The following is a 14,875-nucleotide window of genomic DNA, read 5'->3' as shown; positions in this document are numbered from 1 at the left end:
GCTGCAGTGAGCCAAGATTGCACTATCTCTATGATGGAGATGGGGGCGTGGCTGGAAGAGTAAGTTCACTGTCACTGCGATGGTCCAGAAGAGGCTAGAAGCCTACCAGGCACAGACTTTGGAGGGGCTGGAGCATCCTGAGGACCCTGACTTCAAGACACTGGCAGGCTGACACCATCCTCTTCAAGTGTGCCCAGAGTGTGTGGTGTATCTGATATGGGTTTGCTCTGCCTACTGATATCCATGCTTCTTTCCCACAAGACCTCAATGTTGGGGTGAAGCATACAGATAAGAAATGAGAAGAACTTGAGTTACAAAACTGTTGTCTTTATTGTGTTAAACATAAAATTTGCCACTATATCATTTTTAAAGGTACAGTTCAATGGCATTAAGTATATTCACATTGCTGCGCAACCATCACCACCATCCACCGCCAGAACTCTTCATCTTGTAAAACGAAAACTCTGTATCCAATAAACAATAATTACCTATTCTTTCCTCTCAGACCGTGGCAACCACCACCATCCTTTCTGTCTCTCTGAATTTGGCTACTCTAGGTACCCCATATAAGTAGAATCATAGAGTATTTGTGCTTTTGTGAGTGGCTGAATTCACTTAGCAATAATGTCCACAAGGTTCATCCACACTGTAGCATGTATCAATGTATCAGAATTTCCTATTATTATTTTTTTAAAGATGGATTCTCACCCTATCGCCCAGGCTGGAGTGCCATGGCACAATCTCGGCTCATTGCAACTTCCACCTCCCGGGTTCAAGCAATTCTCTTGCCTCAGTCTCCCAAATAGCTGGGACTACAGGCATGTGCCACCACACCCGGCTAATTTTTGCAGTTTTAGTAGAGACGGGTTTCACCATGTTGGCCAGGCTGGTCTTGAACTCCTGGCCTCAAGTGACCTGCCCACCTTGGCCTCCCAAAGTGCTGGGATTATAGGCATGAGCCATCGCATCTGGCCAGAATTTCCTTTCTTTGTAAGGTGAGTCACAAATTTTTTCCATCCTTTTTTCTGATATGTCCCACCCTAACCACTTCCTTGTCTCAAGGATGGGAAACTACTTCACCCACTCAGAGTATCCAGTATCATGTTTGTTTATGATTGAAAGCTTAAACTAATACATGTAAGTCATCAAGTTCTGAGGAAAAATGTATCCCCAACCAAGCTTGTGAATTCTCTACCTCATAAGAACTGAGATGTGTATTAGAAAATAATGGAGAACATCTGAAGAACTTGGAAAAATGTAAGTTTGGAGAAGGCATTTTAAAAAATGAAGTACGTTTTGTCAAGTCAAATTTCTTTAAATGGTTAAGTTTCACAGGAAACTGGATTCACAGTTACCTAAAAGCACTTGTTAACACTCCTCAAAACTCTGTTACAGTCAAATATCCATGTCTACTCTCTTATCCTGTCTTTTCAGTGGGTTGATTTGATTTAGCAAGGCACTTCCTGACAAGAATAAACATGTTTCAAAACCCAAGGACTGTGTATATGTGTGTGTGCATGTATTAAATGTATATTATTATTTAATATAATATATGGAGTTGTTATGGATTCGAATATTTTTTCTGGAAGGACACACACAGATTGCTGAAGCTGGCTTCCTTTGCAGAGAGGAAGCTGGAGATGGTGGCATGGGGATGGGTGAAAATGATACCTTTCTGTGCTGTTGGCTTTTTTTCATATGCTACATTTTAATGTTTTCTAGGTAACAGCATTACAGGCTATTTTGGTTCTCCTCACTTAGGCTTTTCATACTAACAAATCAACAACAGAATATGTTGCTAAAAATCAACTCATTCATAAACTCTAAGGTTACTTTAAAAAATTGACCAAATTTGAAATTTGCCAACATATATATTCTAATGACTCAGATCTTTACTAGAAATCAATTTTTTCCCAAAATTAAAAACTAATGATTATAGCTGGGCATGGTGGCTCACACCTGTAATCCCAGCACTTTAGTAGGCCAAGGCAGGTGGATCATCTGAGGTCAGGAGTTCGAGACCAGTCTGGCCAACTTGGTGAAACCCCGTCTCTAGTAAAAATACACAAAAATTAGCAGGGTGTGGTGGCACACGCCTGTGGTCCCAGCTACTCAGGAGGCTGAGGCAGGAGAATCGCTTGAACCTGGGAGGCAGAGGTTGCAGTGAGCCGAGATCGCGCCAGTATACTCAAGCCTGGAAGACTCTGTCTCAAAAATAAATAAATAAATAAATAAATAAAGGAAAAAACCAAACAACTGACAATTGCTCTGTTTTGGGCTTAGCCTCAGTATTCATATAATCATTCTTAGGGAATAAGGGAAGCATTAGGAGAGCAGTTAAATGAGAAAGTTTTCCTTGTTTGGGATGATGTTATAAAAACCAACAGAATGACTAATTCTCAATACATACCTCTACTCCATCATCCTGATAATTCTGCATTAATCTCTGTCTAAATTTTTCAACTATTTGTGGTCTTGAGACTGAAAAGTTTTCTTTCATGACTTGGTGTTTCCAGAGATCTAGGGGGAAAAACATGCCGGCACTAGTATCACAAAACATTGTGCTGTCATTGATGGCTGTAAAATGGCGACTCTGAGACAGAACACGGGACACAATAAGCTGTTTCCAAACTCAGCTGCCCCTTGATACATGCAGGGGCCTGGGAATTGTTTCCAGGAACACCCTCGGATCCTGAATCCATGCATATTCAAGTCCTGCCGTCAGCCCTGGGGAACTCGTGGATACAAATATCTGCCCTCTGCACACATGGTTTTCACATCCCGAACGCTGTATTTTCTATCCTTGTCTGTTCAAAAAAAATCTGTGTATCAGTGGACCTGCACAGTTCAAACCATGTTGTTCAAAGGTCAACTGTATGTAAAAACTAATGGGGGTTGGGTAACTGGGACCCTCTGGAACATGGGAACTAGGAAGATCTCTCACCTGACTCCTAATGCAAAGATTTGGAAGAGCACCTATGAAATCCGGGGAACAATATTCCATTACCATAACTAAAAACCCCAAATCAAATATTAGTATTAATCCTACATGATGTTTATTTTTACTAAGGCCTTCTATGTATCTGCCAATTATTTTGGTCTAAAACAATGATCAGAAATAAATGAAGAGCTGTTTATCTGCTTAAGTTCCTAATGCTAGAGGGCAAAATTAACTTGAATATATAGTAATAAAAAAGGAGAGAAAATTCTCCTTTTTTAGAAGAGAGAAGATAGAGTTACAGATTAGAAATGTTGACAGACTGAACTTTAGCTCCAAGATTGAAGCAGCAATATGGCTGACCCAGATGGGATGAGGCACGTACAAAGCTCCCCTGAGGCCAGGAGTTCAGCCAGGGCAACATAGTGAGACTCCATCTCCACAAAATATTTAAAATGGACAGGCGAGGTGGTGCATGCCTGTAGTTCTAGCTACTCGGGAAGCTGAGGTGGGAGAATTCCTTGAGCCCAGGAGGTCAAGGCTACAGTGAACCATGATTACATCACTGCACTCCAGCCTGGGAAACAGGTCGAGACCCTCGCTGTAAAAGAAAAATTTAAAGGGGTTGCATGTGATCAGTAGCTGCAACACTAGAAAGATGGCAGAACAAGAGCAAAGAAAAACCCCTTTGGTTCTAGAAAATCTCCTGAAAAAGAGGAAGGCTTATCAAGCCCTCAAAGCCACCCAGTCAAAGCAGGTACTTTTGGCAAAGAAGGAGCAGAGGAAAGGAAAAGGGCTCGGGTTTAAATGACTGGAATCATTCCTACATGATTCCTGGCGGCACAAACGTGACAAGGTGCATCTCAGACAACTAGAAGTGAAACTTCACGCCTTGGAATTGCCAGATAAACATTTCTTGGCCTTTGTTGAATGCATCGAAAGGATTAATGGTGTGAGTTTACTGGTACAGAGAACCATTGCAATACTTCGCCTAAGAAAATTTTCAGTGGTGTCTTTGTAAAAGTAACCTCCCAGAACCTAAAAATACTGTGTATGGTGGAACCTTATGTGACCCGGAGGTTTCAAATCTGAAGTCTGTCTGGGAACTCATTTTGAAACATGGACAATCTGAGGTCAAGAATAAGACCATCCCTCTGACAGGCAACACAGTGATTGAGGAGCACCTGGGGAAGGTTGGCATCATTTGCTTGGAAGACCCCATTCATGGAATTGCCTTCCTAGAGAAGCATTTCCAGGAGATCTCATGGTTCTTGCACCCTTTCCACCTCTCTGTGGCCTGTAATGCTACCTAAATTAGAGTGGGCTTCCTCAAGGAGATGGGCACACCTGGCTATTGAGATGAACACATCAATCAGCTCATCTGCCAGCTGAACTAGACCCAGGTGTCAAACTGCAGTACACTTTTGTCAATGAAGTGGGAGCATGTGTTTTTGTTTTTTGGGAATTTTTATCAAGTATCTTCAGATAAGATTATTTCCTGCTTTATCTTCAAAACTGGAAAGGAAGCGCCAAAGAAAAGATAGTAGCTGGCCGGGCATGGTGGCTCACGCCTGTAATTCCAACAATTTGGGAGACTGAGGCAGGCAGATCACCTGAGGTCGGGAGTTCAACATCAGCCTGACCAACATGAAAAACCCTGTCTCTATTAAAAACACGAAAATTAGCTGGGCATGATGGCGCATACCTATAATCCCAGCTACTCGGGAGGCTGAGGCAGGAGAATCACTTGAACCCGGGAGGCGGAGGTTGCTGTGAGTCAAGGTCGCACCACTGCACTCCAGCCTTGGCAGTAAGAGGGAAACTCCATCTCAGAAAAACAAAACAACAACAACAACAACAAAACAACCCAAAAAACAAAAGACAGTAGCTTATGTTCATGGCAAGCACCTCTCATCACAATCGAGCTCCAAGAAAAAATTTTAGTGTTTTCTGCATTGGCTGCTGCCCCATCTGAAATCAGCACATTCCATGGAGGAAGGAGTGCTGCTTTGCTGCATCTTCTATCCTAGGATTTAATGTTGGTAAATGAGTAACTCTAGCATCTGTACAAGGCTCCCTAAGACTCCCACAGCAGTCGACCAAGCCCAGAGACATAATGGATTCTGGAGATTCCTGGGGCCTTGTTTTGAAAAAGACTTGAAATACACATAGGAAGAAACTCACAAAAATAAATGTTCACTTGTCTCTGCAAAAAAATAATAATAATAATAATAAATTAAATAAAATTAAAATAAAATTAAAAAGTTAAAGAAAATAACCAGTTATTCAGAGGAACATTGGTTATGGCAGCAAAAGCTTGGAAACACACAAGTGTCCAGCCTTCAGGGCGTAGTTATTTAAACTATGGCCTACCCTTCCAATGAAATAGTATGCAGTTGTGAAAAAAAGAAAAATTCTCCATATACTGTTATGAAAAGAAGCACAGATTGTTAAATGAAAAAGGCAAGGTGCAGAACAGTGGCTATAAAGCGACACATTTTATAAGAAAGATAACTACAATGATAATAAAAGGGGAAGATATTCCCTCAAACCTACTAGGATTACTACTCCAGAAACTCCCCTTTCTTCTCTATCATCATTTCTCCCCTCTTTCCTGGATCACTCACAAGAGTACAGCTTATTTCTCCCATCTCACAAAAACCTTTCTCTTGACCCCACTTCACCCATCAGCTATTGCCTCATTTCTTTGTATCCTTTTGTAGCAAAACTCCCAGAAAGAGAAGTCTACACTTAAACTGCCCTTGATGTCTTACCAATTCCCTCTTAACCCCACTTACCTGGTTTTCACTTCCACCACTTTACTGAAATTGATTTTGTCACAAACACCAGTGATCTTCATGTGGCTAAAGCTAGTGGTTTTACTCAACTACCAACAGCATTTCACACAATTTGTCACTTCCTCCTGCTTGAGAAATCTCCTTCATTAGGCATTGGGACACTGCGGTGCCCTAGTTTTCCTAACTCACTGTTTGTTCCTTCTATTCCTTCTAGATGTCTTTTGCTATTTCTCCTCTCCTGCCACCCCCAGCTGTTAACATTAGAGTGTCCCAGGTTTCAGCCGTGGTCCACCTCCTCACTTCTATATATATTCATTCCCTTGCTGTTCTCATCTCGTCTCACAGCTAAATAGCATTCATATCCTGACAACTCGCAAATTTAGATCCAATACTCACTTGGCATGTCTTCTTGGATGTCTAAAAGGCATTTAAAACTTAATTTGTGCATAATCAAATTCCCAATCTTCCCTCCCTAACTTGTTTCACAGTTTTCCTCTCAGTTGATAGAAATTCTATCTTCCCAATTGAAAACACTGGAGTCATAACTGGCTCTTCTCTTTCTCACACACTTAATAATACTCAACCTATTAGTGCCTACTTCACAATAAGCCCAGAGTCTGACCACTCAGTGTTTCCATTGCTCCCAACTTTGAACCACCATCACTCCTTTCTTCAGTAATTGCAATAACCTCCACACCAGCTTCTTTCTTCTTTCACCCTTTCTTCCTTCACAGCCTATTCTCCACACCTTAGCCAGAGACATTCTGTCAAAATATAAGCCAGATTATGATGTTCAAAATCTGAGACTGTGTCCCCACTGCATTTGGAGTAAACACAAAAGCCTCAAAAGGTCTTGCATGGTCTGCCTCCTTCCCCCTCCCTCTCTGACTTCAACGCTTACTACTTTCTCTCCCTCATGGTCTCCACTCCAGTCACACTTAGGTCCTTGCTATTCCTTGAATATAATAGGCATGCTCTGCATAGGGCCTTTGTATGGCTTGTTCCTTCTGTCTGAAATGCTCTTCCTTTAGATACCCTCATAGCTCAATTCCTCACCTTATTACAAACTTTTGCTCAAAACATCACTCAGTGAGGTCTACCCTAATCACCCTATTTAAAATTGCAATGGGCCCCCTTCAAACCTCCGCAACACCACCCTTCCTTACTCCATTATTTTCTTCTTTCTTATGTTATCGCTTGTTGTCTACCCCTTCCTAGATTATAAACTAAATGAAAGTAAGAATTTTTGCTTAATGAAAGGAAGAATATATTCCTAAAATATTTCCTAAAATATAGTAGCCTAGGACATGGAATAGTTCCTATAATGAAAGAATGTAAATATTTATTGAATAGTCATTGAATGAAAGAATGAATATATGCACAAAGCAGCACTGAAAGGACATATAGAAAACTAATGAAAGTGGTTACATACAGGCAGCAGACTAGGGTGCAAGGGGGTTCATGGTGACAACAAGACTCTAAATGTATATTTTTCATCATTTTGAGTTTGGAACCATGTGCATATATTATCTGTTAAAAATAAGATATTTAAAAATAACATGACAGTGGTGGAATGATGTGAGAATGTCAGCACTGTTTGACTTCCATTCACATGGAAGAGCAAAAGCACATGTACATGGTAATTATATTGGTAAGAACTGGCTGGATAGGGCCTACCTCCTCGTGGTGGTCCCGGGGGATACTGAAAGGAAGAGATCTGTGGAGTTGGACTTAGGAGCCACGCTCCACCTTGTTCTATTTTCTGTTAATGGGGGGTGCTGGTCATCAGCAGGATACCTGCCAGCCTGCTCCCACCCTTGCTGTTTCTAATTTCAGATAAGACTTTCTACCTGCACACTCAATTGTCTGACAGGAGGCTCAGTGCTCCCAAGACGAAACACCTAGCACAGTCCACCCAGAAATGTGGGCACAACAGAGTCAGAAGCTCTGGTATTTGTACCTATACTATTTATGGCCAAGTCCTGGTTTTGAAAATGGGATTCTACGTTTCTTCAACAACTGACTACTTTCCATAATAAACATATAAATCTGTTTTTGCTTTTCCTTTAGGAAATAAAGGCCAGAAGACATATCGCCACTGTCCCAGTACAGATGAAATGCAAAATCCAAGAGTTAATGTGCCCAGCAATTGACACTTCTTAAGATGTTTAAGACTTTTTAAAAGTCTAAGCTATGACAAGACAGGGCTCATGTGTATTTCAGATGAGAAGTTGGATATCTTTCCAGGGTGCTGTTGTGGCAGGTCTCCAGCTCACAGATAAGCCTGATGAGAGACCACATCTGTTGCACACTTCTAGTTTGGGGACCCTCACCTGGCAAATCCCCAGTGAGCTGGTTTGGGGTTTAGCTCTGCACTCAGCTGAAGGGAAAACTTAACAGAGCGCTGGGCCGCACTCTCTCCTTGCTCGTGAATTCAGGTTCAGACATGCATTTGCATCTCCAGGCAGAAGTCAGGGAGCCAGGGAAAGCGGAATCCATCCAAAAGAAACAATTCCTGGCAAAGAGGAGTTGGCTGTCTCCAAATGGGTCTCATTTTCACTGTGTGTTTGGTCATGGCTTCTTTAAGAGGAGGCAGCAGTTTTTGACAGAAGCATGGAAGTAGGAAGGAGACAGCACACTGGAGGTTGAATTAGGACTCCATTTTCTCCTCTCTGTTCAGGTCATTTGACTAGAGGAAACTTTGACTTCCTGTTAGCCAAACCACTTCCCCTCTCTCCCTCGCTGCACACCACCCCCAGCCTCCTCCCTCTAGGAAGGACATCTTGGCTGGGTAACATTCTACTTCCCTAACCTTTGGTGCCTACAACCACCAGCCTTTGGTGCTTCAGTGGTTCCTGGGTCCCAAACCAAGGCAGAACTGAAACTCGAAGGCATACAACTGCCAATCAAGGCTGTTCTCCCAACCAGCTGGGGTGCCCCAATAAGTGGGTAGGTTGAAAGCCTTATTGCAGTGTATGTATGCATCTTATACTCCTGTGGTTTTCAAACTGCTCCCCAGAGCACTAATTCTTTGCGTTGATAACAAATGTTTCCAAGGAGAGAAAAAGGTTTTGTGGTCAAATAAATAAAGAAGTAAATAAAATAAAAAATTAAAAACATTGCATATTCTCTCTCCTTTGGAGATACACAGTGCATAGTTGGATAGTAAAGGCTCTACAGTAGAGGAAACTGTTTAGCATTATTTACCCTGAGTTTCCCAAAATTATTTTGAACAAAAGACAAATGAACAAAACTCTTCTCCACCAACCCTGAAAAACATGGTAGAAATCCTCCTATCCAATGCAATCAAGACTAAGAGTTAGTTGGTTAGTAAAAAAAAAAAAAAAAAAAAAAAAAAAAAAAAAAAAGTCAGTTAAAGCAGAGAATGCTTTACACATAACATGTACTATCTAAAACATTTTATTTAACTAAAAAATACGTAAATTTACAAACATCTGCCAGTCATCTAACATACATCCTAGGCCTCTTCATTGTAAGTACCCACTGACTGAAGTTCTGCACCATCTTTCTTCTAAAAACCTTGGTTGATAGTTTCTAGTTTTGTTTGTTTGATTTTAGAGAGAGAAAACTTAAATACCATGGAAATCCAAACACATCATTTTACACAATTTCACAATTTTACCTAGTCTTTTCAGTCATCTGTCTCATAACCAATTTGATAACTTTTCTTTTTTCTACACAACTAGCCTTTTATTGAGGTTTTCCAAATCCTTTCAACATAATTTTTTTTTACTTTCTTTTCTTTTTCTTTTTTTTCTTTTCTTTTCTTTTTTTTTTTTTTTTTGAGACGGAGTTTTGCTCTTGTTGCCCAGGCTGGAGTACAACGGCACAGTCTCGGCCCACTGCCTCAGCCTCTTGAATAGCTGGGATTACAGGTGCCCGCCACCACGCCTGGCTAATTTTTGTATTTTGAGTAGAGACAGAGTTTCACCATGCTGGCCAAGACAAAGTGCTGGGATCACAGGTGTGAGCCACCACGCCTGGGCATTTTACTTTATTTTCTTTTTCAAATACATTTAAATTTTTAAGAGCAATTTTAGGTTCATAGCAAAATGGAGGGAATGTATTGAGAGGGCCCATAAGCTCCCAGTCCTCACACACATTCTCTACCATCAATGTCCTGCCCCAGAGGGTGCATTTGTTACCATCAGTGAACCTACATTGACATGTCATTATCATCCAAAGATGGTTTACTCCTAGTGTCCTACATCCTATGGGCTTGGACAATGTATAATGACATGGATACACCATGTTAGTATCATACAGAATAGTTTCACTGCCTCCAAATCCTCTGTGCTCTGCCTAGTCCTCCTTCCTACCCTCCTAAATGGTGGCAGGCACTGATCTTTTTACTCTCTCCATAGTTTCACCTTTTCCAGAATGTCATATTTGTAATCATACAATATGTTGCCTTTTCAAATTGGCTTCTTTCACTTAGTAATATGCATTTAAGCCTCTTCCATGTCTTTTCATGGCTTGACAGCTCATTTCTTTTTAATGCTTGATAATGTTTCACTGACTAGATGTGCTACAGATGATCAATTTCAATTTAGTTTTTCTACAATCAACAGATCTCTTTCTTTTTGTATTTCTATTACACTGGTTTACATAGTTTTTAATTAAATTATCTCAACACAATGACAGTTAAAACAGGCACAAACAGGTTTGGAGCAAACAATGATTCGTGATGCTAGGTAAAACACATGCAACCCAAAAACTGTGATTAGTGAGCACTTTGCTGGCTCATGTTACCAGGAGAATGGAAAGCGTCAGGTCACCCAGAAGCCTGTTAGCAAAGAAGGGCTGGGAGAACTACTGCTTTAATGTCTTGAGGAACTTGTGTTCCATGGCACTGCTGGGGAAATGCTGGCTGACACGATGCTCTTCTAAGAACTGTTTTGATTATGCTCTCTTGAAGCAAAACATTGTTGATATCTCACCTTTAATAATATATGTATACTTACATTTTGATTATATTTATTATCCTATACTATTATTTTCATATATTTTATATTTTATTTTATTTATGTGTATTTATAACTACCTACAATACTACCAATAGTGAATATCACAAAGCATGATATACTTAGGGTAGGATTCTTCAACAATGAGAATGGATCTCAATCCACATTCCCAATAGTTTCCTTGACTTTTTACAATTTTTTTTGTCTGCCAGGCAGGTGGCTTACACCTATAATCTCAGCACTTTGGGAGGCAGAGGTGGGAAGATCACTCGAAGAGTTCAAGACCAGCCTGGGCAACACAGCAAGAGGATGGCTCTACAAAAAATTTTTAAAAATTAGTTGGGCATGGTGGTGTGCACTGGTGATTCTAGCAACTTGGAAGGCTGAGGTAGGAGGATCGTTTGAGCCCAGGAGTTCAAGGCTGCAGTGAGCTATGGTGGCACCACTGAACTCCAGCCTGGGTGGCAGCGTGAGATACTGTCTCAAAAAAAAAGATACTGTCTCAAAAAAAAATTTATTGTCTATCTTCTTATCAGATATGATTAGATCATCTTTTCTGACCTCATAATGTGGCTGAGGATAAGCATGCACTAGGATTAGAAGTGTCACCTCTACTATTCTCCCATTACTTGTGGATTGCCTGCCCATGGTCACTTCAGGACACCTCAGTGTAGAGTGTGCATGTGACTCCTTACATATGGCTCTAATCTATTTAGAAGTTCTAATATTTTCTTCCCACACCCCTGTGATATATGCATTCTACTTTGGAGACTGCTGGCCTTAAAACTGCTCAGAGAAAATTAGAAAATCAACTAAAAATCACTTCAATGCCAAAACATCAAAGATGAGGGATGGCAGAATCTTTGTGAACCAATGGGGCCATCTCTGCTAAGATAAGCCCCGGGGGTTGAACAAAGATGTCTGGAGCTACTTTAGATAGTTTTCAGGGGGCTACTAGTTCAGCTACCGAGACCTAGCACCAGGGCCAGGTCTGGATGCCACATCCTCAGAGGCTCAATGACAAACCGGAAACTCATTCAGAAGCTGTATGATCAAGCTCCAAAACAAGGTGAGGGGGAAGGAAGGAGGGAGAGGGAGAGAAGTATTCCAGGGTTCCTTTTTTTTTTTTTTCTTTTTGTACAGAGTCTTGCTCTGTCACTCAGGCTGGAGTATAGTGGCACGATCTTGGCTCACTGCAGCCTCAACATCCCAGGCTCAAGCAATCCTCCCACCTCAGCATCCTGAGTAGCTGGGACTACAGGTGTGCACCGCCACACCCAGCTAAATTTTTTTCACTTTTTGTAGAGTCAGGGTTTTACCATGTTGCTCAGGCTGGTCTCAAATTCCTGAACTCAAGTGATCCACCTGCCTCAGCCTCCCAGGTGCTTCTGGGCTCCAGGAGTGTGCCACCATACCTGGCTCAGGGTTTCTTTTTGGCAGATATAAATGTCAACACTACAGTCAGTCAGCCCATAGGGAAGGAGAAGACCCTGAGGAAAAGGATATGGGCTTTTGCTGTCCCCCTGGTTCTCAATACTCTCCATTCCTAACTTCCTCTGGAGAAACCTCCAGTCCCAAGCTAACCTTGGCCACAAAGGGTGATCTCTGCATGAAGAGGCAGCCCCTGCTTGGAAGCCCTGTTCACTATGGCTACTTCTTGCTGCCAAGATAAACCATAGGTAGGTGGGGATTCCAATATGTTATTGCCTTCTTTGAAGGCACCAAGCCCACAGTGGTCTCAGGAAGATGACACCGAAGAAGTGTATACCAAAGCACCTTGGCACACAGTGAGGACTCAATCGCTTGAATTAGGAGAACTCAGTAGAGGTGGAGATCCAGGTCTCCACACCAAGTCATGCCTGACAGACCAAAGAACAAAACAAAATGGAACCAGAAACAACCACCCTTTCCCTTCGATATTGGCATGGAGTTTAAAAGTCTTATAAGTATAGAATCAAACAAGAGTTTAGAATTGGCCAGCACACTCCATCCAAGGTGAGGCTTTGTAATATCAACCTTGCCACTGTTAAAAATAACTCTACCCCTCCCCTCTGCCTGCCCCCCACTGCATTGAAGGCCCTTTGCAAGCACAGCTGACAGGCACCCTGCACACAGCAGCACAACCACAAAGCAAAGATGCTTCCCCACAGCCCCTCACCCTGGGTGTCTCATAGGAACCACGGCCCCAACATGTGCAGATGGTTGCACCTGCTGTAGGCTTGTGGGTTTTCTCCAAGGAATCGGAAGGGAGCCGCCTGGATGCAGCAAACACAGCACAAACAACAGGCGCTTTGTGTCTTGTTGAATGTTCTGTAACTAGAGCTCAACCACACTCAGCTCTCTGGTGGCATTAGAGACACTCAGCTGGGGAGGGGCTCGCACTTTCATTGCACAGGGTCCTGTTTACAGAATTCAGTTACTTGAAGCACTAATAAAATGACTATGTCTTAGGTGAGGACAGAGGTTATTAATTAACATTACAATGTCTGTGGACTTTGTCTCAAAAGGAAAACCTAATTTAAGTTCGTAGTCAGACAACTCCTCCCTAGCTCAAAGGTTATGAATTTCCTACAGAATATTCAAAGTTAGGAATAGATATTATAGTTCAGACAGGACTAGCTACATAACGCAGGGGCCTGGTGCAAAATAAAAATGTAGGACCTCTTTCTAAAAGCAGGAAAAAGTGTCACACAGGTACTAAAAGATAAACCTTTTCCCTTTCTTCTGCAGTCTCTCTCTTGACCTGTCATGGTGCTTTTATTCGCTTTTAACGTTGCACTCTCTTGGTCATGGGAATACGTGCAGGGCAAGTGAGACCCCCATAAGCATCCAGTGGCCCCACCTGTGACTCAGTGTGTGAATATGCATGACCCACCAGTCACCAGACTGAGGCACCAGGCCCTGCCTGGGGATGAGAAGTTGAGTCAGGCATCTCCCCTTCCCACCACCCCAATCCGCCGTGGAAAGGCAACCCCCAAGAGTACTGCAACCTCTGTCCTGGGAGATTCCAGGTACCCAAGGTGGGCAGGAGGCTCACCCTCACCGAGCTACCCATCGAACACATGGCAGTGCTGCCAGCCTAAGACCCCTGAGATGCTGCTGAGTGCACAGGCCTGACCTTGACCCTCCCTGTGCCAAGGTTCCCCTCACCTCTGGGTGCGGGGAGGGTCAAGGTCAGGCGTGTGCACCCAGCAGCATCTCAGGGGTCCCAGGCTGGTAGCAACACCATGTGTTCAACGGGTAGCTCAGTGAGGACAAGCCCCCTGCCCACCTTAGGTACCTGGAATTGTAACTTTGAACACATTCAAAGTTAAACCATTAAAAGTTTCAGGATGGTGACCACAGAACATGAAACCCCAAGTGTCCCTCTGCATCCTGCGCGTCACATGCCCATGAAGTGGCCTCAAGTTTGGGCCTCAGATGGAAGGAAACCATTCTGATTGCCTTCACACCCTACATTTACGAATTTGACACATCATAACTTACGTACGTTACAAATAAGAAAGGCTTTAGGTTTTCCCTTCATTTCAACTCTATTTCAGTTACGAGTTAATCAGTAGAGTTGAAACTATGTTTTCTATTTTTTTTAAAAAAAGCCTTTGTACAGGGAAAGAAATATACCAAAGTGCTTTGTGTCTTGTTGCAAGTTCTATAACTAGAGCTCAGCCACACTCAGCTCTCGGGTGGCAGTTAGAGACGCCCAGCTGGGGATAGGCTCGCCCTTTCATTGCACAGGGTCAAGGTGTAAAAAGTCATTTTTATATCATTTTCTGGGCATTGAACTGATTTTTGGTTTTTGCTTGTTTTTACAACAAATGTCGATACATGAATTGCTTTCGTAATTAGGAAATTATTTTGTGAAGTAACAAAATAAAGGTACTTTACCTGTAGGGAGAGAACACTCCTTCTTGGACTTTTCTGATAAAAGCAGTATCATCTCTCTGTTAACTTTTCTTAGTACCTCTTGGATCATATGAATTTCAAAATTTTCCAGAAGTTTTTGAAGCTAGAGTAAGCATAGGTTGAGGGTCACTCTCTACATTCAGCTTATATTTTGGGTCCCGTGTCATATTCCTGCAAAAGGGCTTTGAGCTAGGGCCTGCCCCTCAGCTACTCTCCCGAGAAAGAAGGAACGCTTCCCTTCTAGGTCTCCC

The 14,875-nt window shown here is 42.3% G+C and overlaps 1 protein-coding gene and 1 pseudogene across 1 annotated transcript in view; one reads left to right on the top strand and one right to left on the bottom strand.

Annotated features, from left to right (window-relative positions):
• Positions 1 to 14,875, bottom strand: part of LOC700544 (uncharacterized) — a 151,273-nt gene that overhangs the window by 22,200 nt on the left and 114,198 nt on the right. Inside the window, 2 exon segments of the mRNA XM_015137604.3 lie at positions 2,411 to 2,520; positions 14,607 to 14,727. Of these exon segments, the coding sequence (XP_014993090.3) occupies positions 2,411 to 2,520; positions 14,607 to 14,727 (231 nt within the window).
• Positions 3,553 to 4,475, top strand: LOC699499 (ribosomal protein uL30-like pseudogene; annotated as a pseudogene).

The sequence above is a fragment of the Macaca mulatta genome, chromosome 4 (assembly GCF_049350105.2).
Source record: "Macaca mulatta isolate MMU2019108-1 chromosome 4, T2T-MMU8v2.0, whole genome shotgun sequence".
In the NCBI taxonomy this organism is placed as follows: domain Eukaryota; kingdom Metazoa; phylum Chordata; class Mammalia; order Primates; family Cercopithecidae; genus Macaca; species Macaca mulatta.
The sequence above is the reverse complement of the archived record's forward strand: the minus strand, read 5'-3'. Positions and strand labels throughout refer to the sequence as shown.